Source organism: Oryza brachyantha, chromosome 7, assembly GCF_000231095.2.
Source record: "Oryza brachyantha chromosome 7, ObraRS2, whole genome shotgun sequence".
In the NCBI taxonomy this organism is placed as follows: domain Eukaryota; kingdom Viridiplantae; phylum Streptophyta; class Magnoliopsida; order Poales; family Poaceae; genus Oryza; species Oryza brachyantha.
The window spans coordinates 9,694,778-9,704,851 of NC_023169.2; the positions used below are offsets into that span (position 1 = coordinate 9,694,778).

Below are 10,074 nucleotides of genomic sequence, written 5' to 3' on the forward strand. Positions count from 1 at the left end.
CGTCACCTCCCGCCCCCGAAGCCCACCGCGTCGGCACCTCCCTCTCCGCCCGACGCCCCTGCCGTGCCGGCGCCACCCCCAAGGCCCCCTATCCCTTGCCCCCACCCCCTCGAGGCCCCCAAAGCCCACGATGCGCCGGCCACCCACCATATCACCTGTGCTGGGACGCCGACCACGGTTGATTAAACAGGGCGAGGAAAACCACAGTGAAAATATTACCGCGGTGGTCGGGGATGGGTTCAATATAAGCCCTGTCATAATTCACAGTGACAGAGACAGGAAAATTTTATCACGCGGGAATAGGGACATGGTGATGACCCTCGACAGTGAATTCCCCGTTACCATCTCTAGGCTGACTGTGCAACCATGACGTCAATCGTTGATGAGAATAGATGGAGAAAGAAAAGAAATGCAAGGATATTCTCATCTAGGATAGTATTATAGTGTATAGACATCTGTTGAGCGTAATTCGTCGGACCAAAATTAGGGAGAATTGTAGCAAACCCAGTGTCTGAGAGCGTAATTCTCTCTCATCAAGGTCTGCATGCAATGCATTAATGTAACACGTATGGTATTACGGTACACGGCAACAAATATCTCTCCGAGTGTTGTGTTTTTCTTCTCTCTACATTGGACTAGAGGGTATATCATGTGAGTAATCTATGATTAGTTCCGTGGAATCGATGGATGAAGATTCTGATGCAGTGAAGCTGTGGCTCAACAGAGGGACCTCCCAGGCTGTCTGGACAGTATCAAACATCACGCATTCAGTTGAGTACTTGCTAAGCTCGCCAAACGGGAAACTGGGTGCAACTGAGCTGAGCTCGCCGCTGCTGGACCTGACCGCCGGCCGGACCATATGGGGGGCCTCATTTCGCACGGTGGTCGAGAGTAGCAAAAATCTCCCGTTCAGGTGCCAGTTAATGGCAGGATCATCAAGATAATTTACGACTCGGAAGGGAAGGTGATGAGCTTGGTCACTTTAGTGAAGAGTTCAATGAAGATCTCCAAATTGGTAGCATTGCTGCCAATTTGTAGGCAAGTTCGTCTTCGGCACAGTTAGGGTCGCTAGGGCGGGCTAAAGACTGGAGAAAGGCAGCATAGAGACATAAATGACCATAGGTGATAATAGGGCATAATAGCAGTACATAAACGTAACTAGTACTGTAGCTTTTATGTATCAGATAGAAGGTTGGTACCAGCTCTCACCAGACAAAGATATTGGCCGCTGAAGAATGAATTCAGATCAAAGATAATTAGATTGCATTTTCATTATGTGTTACCTATCTTGCCTGTCCAAGTAATTCAGAAATCTCGACATACAGATCCAGCTTGTTTCTGGAATCTTGTAACAGGAATTCATTGCCAAGGCTAGAAAGACATCAAGAATAAATTTCTGGGATTCAGGTTTCAACAAGGTACGGAATAGCATGGCAGTCCAGGCATCTGGAGCCAAACTGATAGCCTGACGGAAAGATCGAACACCATGTACCACCCTTCTTATCATTTTACTTCTCTGCATGCCAAAAGAAACATTCAGTATCTATACTCAATTAGGCACTAGTATATAGGAGTAATAACTATGTGCGAATACTTCCTCTACTCATTTAGTTTAAATAATGCTCACTTTTTCATAAGATGAGTCAATTTTGGGGGGTTAATAATAAATTGATCTAAAAAAAGAAAGCCCAGCTGATGCAGAAGTGAATCAAGTATGCAATGCGTGCAGGTGCAGCTTTCTAAAACAAGCAAGCGGTGGTTAAGCACAAACATAGTGAAACGACGCATCTGACTACAATTGACAAACAAATGCCGCAGTTCACCACAAAAATTACAAGATTAAATAACCAAAGACAGCCAAAAACATTGTATAATGGAGCAGTCTGTGTTGTTTACGTCCAAACATGTAGCACAAAACATGACTTCGCCAAATTGTGCATACCCAGAAATATGTGCAGTAGTTGAGGAGGTAAATTAGTTAAATTAGTCTATTTACACGCAAATCTAAAGGAGTAAATTTTCAGTCAATGAAATAAGAACTTCTAACCTCTGAATGTAGCTCCACTGTAGTTCCTTCCTCATCAAATATACCTGGAAACGTTGCTTCTTGTAGGAATGCATCTGAAGCTTTTATGATGTCCTGAACAAGAAAAACACGAACCCTCCAGCCTTTTCTTGATAAAATGAAATTAAAAAGGTCTTCTGTAGCTGCAACCACAGAATGCATGTCAAAAGATCTCCAGCTAGCAGTACTGCCAGCAGAAATTTCACCAGATCCATCTTCAGACTTATTTGAAGATCCTGAGGACTGTTCCGATATAGCTGCAATCTGAACATTCAGGTATATATTAGTGACCACTGAATGAGAATAGGACAAACAGCTGCAAAGTGATCAAATAATGTTTGATACAAAAACAAAATTATCATGACAAATAGTCCAGTTACAGCACTAAAGTCACACGTATGATGTCAGACTAACAAGAGGGATACCACAAATTCTTAATCATTATCATTAAAACAAGAAAAGGGAATAAATTAATTGTTGTAAATTATAAATATTTTTGTATGCCCCACAAGTTTTGGACCTTGCCTGTGATAGGCATTCCATGTTTACAAGAGTAACAAGATGGTAACATATAAATTCTTAATCATCCATGAAAATAACAAATGGCAAGAAAATTAATTGTTGTAAATCAGACATGACAGGAATGAAGTGTTTGAGAAGTTGGTGCTAGGCGCCACCTATGTGGCCATTTGACACTAGGTGCCAGCCTCCTGTCACAACTCCGGCCTAGTGACAGTACTATGCAGATAGCCGCCTCATCAGTCAAAGGTGGGCTACACAATGCTAGGTACCTTTGGGTGGATGTCTACCAGCTTTCCAGGCGCTCAGCAATTTGTGCAGGCGCCGAGTCAATTCTGTGGGGTATATGGGCCTTGATTGCCGTCTCCTTTTCTGAAGACTAACCAGATACCCCAAGCCAACAAGCAACACCCGAATGAGACAGCACTGCTGAAGTTAATGGGTGATCAGAACGACCAAGCATAGTAGTGAACAAGAACTCAAGAAGGGGGACCATGTGTAACGAATCCATCTCGCTGTCGGCCAAATCCAACTACTATCTAAAAACCATCTTGCTGATGGCCAAATCCTCCTCCATTGAATCCTTCCCCACCAGTGGAGTCCCAACCTCCCTGGTATGTTTCCCCATCCTCCAATCTGGCACCGAACTAAGGGTTCCCACCCTATGAAGTATTATCACTTCCATTTCTATCTCTGTGCTACCTCCAAAATACTCTGCTTTGGTCCCTGCATGGAACCAAGGTGCTACGTAGAACCCCTAGACGCTAGGCACTACCCTGCCACCCAACTACTGCATAGCATCTTCTTGAATACTTTAGGAATTTCATCTTATTATTTTACAAAGAATACTACAAATTATTTTTACAAGACTAAATGAAACAGCAAGAAAAGGAAAAAATAATTGAGGTATGCATACCAGCCGCTCCAGTCGATTCCATCTGATGGATCCATCATCACATATCAGAAGCTGCCTCAATATTTTCCTCATATCAGGGCTGGGATCCTCAAGGAGCCTCCCAATGACGAATGGATATGCACTCTCAATAACTTTGAAGTCAGGATCCAATGCTTTTGCAGTCCCTTCTAATGAACCAAGTGCCCTTATCACCAGTGCATAATCAGGAGGAAGAGAGAAATTAAACTCATACATGACATCATACAGATGATTCATCACCCCCTGTAACAGAAGGGAATAAATTAGTTAAGAACAGGAAGACAAGATACCGACTAGCCCATACTAAAGAAGTAAAAGAAGGCAGATGACCCTGGCGAAAAAGGAAGGCAGATGAAGCTTCAACCATACACTATTTAAGACATTGAGCCACAATGGGAACTATAGTGTGGGACAAGTGAAAAGACAAAGTAACAGGTGGTGATTGCAAAAAACCAAATGGCATATTTGCAAATGAAAAGTAATTTGTGAATAAAAACTCAAATGAAAAGTAATTTGTGAATAAAAACTTTTATAAATATGTTCTTAGCGATCTAAAAGTCAAGGCTGAAAAATAAACCATGAAGAAAAAAATCTCAAAATCTACTCTAAATTTACTTATAAGCATAAGCAGAGGCGAAAAGATATGGTTCCACACTATAGTTCAAAACATGCCATAGCATTTCAAGAAAAATATGGTTCACTAAAAAAAGAAATAAGACATTATCTTTTTAGAGGCAAATAAGAGAATCATGCTTCAAAACATGAAGCTCGATTGTCTCCATCAATTGATGTGCACATTTCATGTGCACATCCCATAGCATTTCATGTTTGTTAACTCCTATTAACGCTAGTCAATTACATATACCAAATGAATATTAGCGAACCTGAAAATCATTTGATTGCCTCCTTCCATCACCAAAGGAGACATGCAATGCATCAGCAACTGCATGTAGGTCTGTTCCCTCTGGGACAAATCCCAGTGAATGGAAGTCATTTGCCAAGCCCAAGGAATCACGGTTAACGTAGTGCACAAGCTGGAACAAGTGAACCCAATTCCTCATAAATCTCCTCAAATGAAGCCAAAATAAAGAACATAGAATATCACAAATTAAGTCTGCCCCTTTTGCAAAGAACAAGTAACTAACTGCTAGTATGGTGGTGAACATGATTAATCACCGAGTGTGTCACGATCATGAGCATGCATCCTAAACACTTAAATATTTTGAATGCAGAACTACAAGTATATTGTCTCTTAGAGGTAACCAACATTTCTAACTTGTACTCTGACAGAGATGCATCTAGTAACTAGGATACATTTACTGATCTACACTTCATTGAAGTTAAAACTCAAACAAGGTGATCAGGGAGAATCCTGAACACTAGTATCTTCAGCAAACTATTTATTCATGAAGCTTAGTACTCTCTCCATGTTTTTTTGTATAACGCCATTGCCTTTTACGTTTACATTTGACCATTCGTCTTATTCAAAAAAATTATATAATTATTAATAATTTTGTTATAATTTGATTTATTATTATAGGAACTTTAAGTATGACTTATAATTTTACATATTTGAATAAAATTTGACGAATGGTCAAATATAGATCCAAAAGTCAACAGCGTCATATAAAAAAACATGGAGGGAGTATATGCTTAGATCAAATTGTGAATAGTCAACAACAGTAAACTTTGGTCTGAAATTGCCATTAGTGGACCTGTAAAACTTAAATTACCATCTAACTTTGACTTTCTGGTTTTACCACTTATAGAGTAATGGGCCCGTGTAAAATACTGACTGAGAACAAAATGAGCATATACATGATTCAGTTTACTGTTAGGAACAGACTTGTAAACTCTAGTTACGAGACGTACTGGTTGATCCCAACCAGGATACAAAACCAGAAAAGTAGATTTAAACTTAACCTAAATTTCAAGTTTGGACCGTGTACAAAACAACTACTCCCTCCCTTTTTTTTTTATTTGACACCGTTGACTTCTGAGTCTACGTTTGACCATTTATCTTATTTAAAAATTTGTATAAATTATTAATCATTTTGTTATAATTTGATTTATTACTAAAGGAACTTTAACCACGACTTATAATTTTGCATATTTGCACACAAACTTTGAATAAGACGTACGGTCAAATATAAATCCAAAAGTCAACGGCATCAAACAAAAAATACAGAGAATAACTTTGTATACATGTTAATTAATGTATATGTGATTTTATTGTGAATATGACCCAAGGTAGCTTATCTTGTGACCTCTGGTTTGGAAAATGGAACGTCATGGGCATTATGTGTGATCTGCATTACGAAAACTCTTTAACATTTATTCAATACCAAGAATAACCAGTTTCCAGTCTAGAACATACTGGTAACCAGGTGGTTCCAAGTATGGTACCAGTCATTTTGAATTTCATTTAAAAATCAGAAGCAAACTAGTCCAGAATCTACCAGTTCTAAACCGAAAAATGGTCTAAACAGCTTTTAGGCTCCAGCAGAGACCATTTGAGAAACAAATCTAGCACAGTCGTACAAGCACTAAAAGGAAGAAGAGATTACCATTTGTATAAGCCCTACGCGATAGTGCCTTGGAATATCTCCCATCATACCGAAGTCAAAATATGCAAGAGATCCACCTTCAGTTGCCACCAGATTACCTGGATGGGGATCAGCATGGAAAAACCCTTCTTCAAGAAGCTGCCTCAATGAACAATAGAGACCCTGTGATATTTGTATGGAAATATTAGCAGGAGAAATAAAAAGGCAAAAATGTGCTAAAAATGGTGCAAAACCCCACGGAAAGGAAAATATGAACAAGACTCAGAAATGGGGTGCAAACAGTTGCATAGAAATTCTTGTTAAGACCATGCTTGGAAAGAAAGGAAAGGAGCATTTGATCTTGAATTATTCATGGTACTATACTAGTCATAGTTTACAATAGGTATAACACTTCAACAATACCTCATCAATCATCCTCTTCCTGTTCAGATTGGCTTTCGCAATGCGCTCAGCATCTGTGAGCTTGATCCCATCAATCCATTCCAGAGTTAATATAGATTTGCGTGTATAATTCCAGTAGACCTTTGGGACTATGATACCTGTCCCACCTCCACAGTTATTCCCACCTGATCACACCAGGAAACACAATGATAGAATTACAGAAAAATTCGTACACTAATTAGCCAAGATCAATTTGAGCTGAACAAGTGCTGATGTTAATAGATGTTGATGTGATGGGCATGGGTATAATGGTGGAGAGGAACGAGTCAGTAGCCTGTGTTCGTGGGGTTAGATGTAGAGGAATTCACATTGGCAATAATCACGAAACGGATCAGAAATTAAAAACTCACCATGAGAATAAAGAGTTGCAAATCTTTCAGCGTTTCCTCCCTCTAAAACATAATCAATCTCATCAAACATGTGCCTGACCTGTTGAACCATACATTGAAAAATTCTGAGCAAACTGCAATGCAATATGTATTGGAGTTTTGAAGCCCATTACATGGAAAACATGGCCTAGAATATATGGGAGAGCAAACTGCAATTGAATTGTCCGAAACACATAAGTACTCCAGTTTTCTCGATGCAATCTTTGATTTCCATTGTGCTACATGAATACAACCTAGATTTGGATTAAGATATTGACATGGTTCTAAAACATAAATTTAAACCACAAAATTCCATTGTGACATAAAAACTAGAACATGAATACTCCCTCCAGTTTTTCTTATTTAACGATGTTGACTTTTAGATATATGTTTGACCGTTCGTCCTATTCAATTTTTTTTGCAAATATGCAAAAATATAAGTCATTCTTAAAGTTCCTTTAGTAATAAGTCAAATCATAACAAAATAATTAATAATTATATAAATTTGTTGAATAAGATAAATGGTCAAAGGTAGACCAAAAGTCAACGACATCAAATAAAAAAAGCGGAGGGAGTACAATATTATGAAAGTACTTCACTTTCAATTGCAGAGACTTTACCAACACATATTACACTAACCACAGGACCACAGAAAGTGAAAGCAGCCCATAAGGGCATAAAGTAAAAGCAGTCCATATGTCCAATTGAGAAAGAAGTTGATGCTCACAATCTCATTAACTGCTACCAGTAAATCTTTGCGAGCCTTTGCAAACCGTTTCAACTGTCCTCCAATCATATGGAACAAAAGTGCATCCAGAGTCAGCAAGGGAGTCATTCCAGGCCTCTGAACTTTGACTGCGACAAGCTCTCCAGAGTGTAGATGAGCTGCATGACTTGAAATATCAAAGAATGCATTTCAACTTTGAGAACTCAGGTCTGACATAGATGTTAAGGAAGCAAGGTAATAATTAGTAAATATGATGATGGCCAGTAACTCACTAGATAAAAGAAAGAAGACTTATCAGAGATTTCTAACCTTTGTATACTTGCCCTAGTGATGCTGCAGCAATTGGCTCTGGGCTGATATCAGCAAATAGATCAGAAATTCGAGCGCCCAATTGCGACTCAATAGTCCTGACTGCAATACGAGTAGGAAATGGTGGTATTTGATCCTGATAAGACAGTTGTCAGCAAGCAATTGAAAAATGCAATAAATAAAGAAAAAGGAATGTAAAGCTGCTGCACTGCATGTACAGATTTTGAATTGGGCATTACTGTGGAAAATCCCAGAACAATCAGATTTGAGCTATTGTCTATTTGAACTCTTAGCCTCAGCTTTCCCATATTGATGCCTCATGCAAAGCTATTTGTTGCCCAGCAAAATTATAAAATGCACAGTGAAGAACTACCTGTAACTTAGAGAGCTCTTGACAATATGCATTCGGCAGTATATCAGGGCGTGTGCTCAGTGCCTGTCCAAGCTGTGTCGTGCATGTTCAAGTAAAAAGGAAAGAACATCAAATCATAGACAAAGTAAACCATTGCATACTAAATTTTCCAGTTAAAATAAAATGTAGGCATAATAACTCGACAAAATGAAATCCGCAAGTTTGCAGCCAAAATTGAATGATCGTAAGTGTTGAAATGGTTGGTGTGACTAAATCATAATGATATTTCACCGCTTTCTGATAATCATGAATTTTATGTTTAATGTTTTGTTCCTAGTTAACTGAGAGATATTCACCAAGCTAACTAGTTAAATAGCAAAAGTATAGAACTCTATTGCAGTAAAGAGATCGCATACTGTTAGTCATTGCTTAAATAAAATATGTTTCTCTGATGTACCTTGATGTAAAATGGCCCCAATCTGATCAAGGTCTCCCTGAACTGAAATAAGGAAAATTAAAACCAGATACACGAAACTTAGTTCTTCTACCAATATAAGAAATAGGGAACAGAAGGAAGGCAATAACCTTCTCAGCTCGTTTGTGAACATCACCGAGCAGTAAATGCCAAATAGTGAGCTTCATAACATGAAAAGAGATAGTTGCTGCCCTGTACAGTGCAAGGAATGGACCAAAGCCACGGTCTGCAAAGAGCATACGTGAACTTGAACCCAAGATCCTTCCAAACTGGCTTTCTAGCGACTCCTTTCTGATCTTTGCATACTCTGATGATGGCCTCTCTCCATGAACACTTGTGAATGCACTTGAATAGCTGCAAAATAGAAACAAACCTCCTAAAATTGTTTTAGACTGTTGATTGAGGCGGTGAGCGGGTGATAATGTATTTATTTGAGATCCGACAACATACTTTTGGGGAACAAAAATGGGATTAACCAACGAGGAACTAGGTGAAAATGTATAAAGATGAAAATAGGAACCCAAATTTGCCTCAATGAGGACTTAAACGTGGGTAATCTAGGCATGTCTGACCTCGCCTGTTATGCACTTTTATATAACAGACATAGACTAATACAATGTTGAAATGGATCGACAAAGATGGATGCAGCTTATCCCACCACCAAAAAACTGACATTCGGATAGTTAGCGCATGATTAGGTGGCAGAATTTTGCAGTTATAACTTGCAGAAAGCAGAATAAAGTCGCTTATACTTTCTTTGCTGCATTAGCAATGCTAATAAGAAAGGAACCTCGCAAATACATTGCACTATATCACTGTATGGGTTGTAGTTCGGCCACAGGCACAGATGTTGAAGACATTGCCAAAAATGCTTCTGCAGATCAATACCGTCATGCATTGCAAAGCGTAACTCCAACCTCATTGCTCTCTATGCGTGTAAAATAGCTATGAATGCGGCAGTGCAGCCGCACACGAATTCCTAAGATGAGCCGGCTCCACATCGGTAGCTGGGGCTCGCGACCTAGGGACACGTCGACGGTGTTGGCAGTAACCGCACACATAGCGGTAGTAGCAGAGGAACGCGGGGGATCAGGCAGGCAGCAGCTGCGGTTACCTCCGAGCCAGAGGCGACGCGGGGAGCCGTGGCGGCGGCGAGGGATCGGCAGGGGCCGCGGCCGCCTGGAGCGAGCGGGCGAGGACGAGGCCGCGGCTGTGGTGGTGGTGGTGGTGGTGGTACGCGGCGCGGCGGGCGAGGGGGACGAGGAGGCGGCGCGAGGTGGGGCCCGACATGGCCGGGATCTCATCGGCTCCGCCCCC

General features: G+C 40.2%; 1 protein-coding gene across 2 annotated transcripts; it reads right to left on the bottom strand.

Moving 5' to 3' along the window:
• Positions 1–1,123: 1,123 nt before the first annotated feature.
• LOC102708452 (uncharacterized protein sll0005) lies at positions 1,124–10,074 on the bottom strand. 2 transcript variants are annotated; one of them, XM_006658469.3, is made up of 13 exons: positions 9,872–10,074; positions 8,868–9,111; positions 8,740–8,781; positions 8,304–8,375; positions 7,931–8,066; positions 7,622–7,779; positions 6,877–6,955; positions 6,488–6,651; positions 6,086–6,247; positions 4,403–4,552; positions 3,501–3,761; positions 2,048–2,329; positions 1,124–1,516 (listed from the first exon to the last, which is right to left on the bottom strand). In XM_006658469.3, exons 1-13 carry the CDS (start codon positions 10,045–10,047, stop codon positions 1,280–1,282), a joined length of 2,163 nt encoding a protein of 720 aa, XP_006658532.2. In that variant the 5' UTR covers positions 10,048–10,074; the 3' UTR covers positions 1,124–1,279. The 2 variants fall into 2 exon arrangements, with proteins under 2 accessions (XP_006658532.2, XP_040382115.1); XM_040526181.1 differs by lacking the exon at positions 9,872–10,074 and having other exon boundaries at positions 8,740–8,776; positions 8,868–8,990.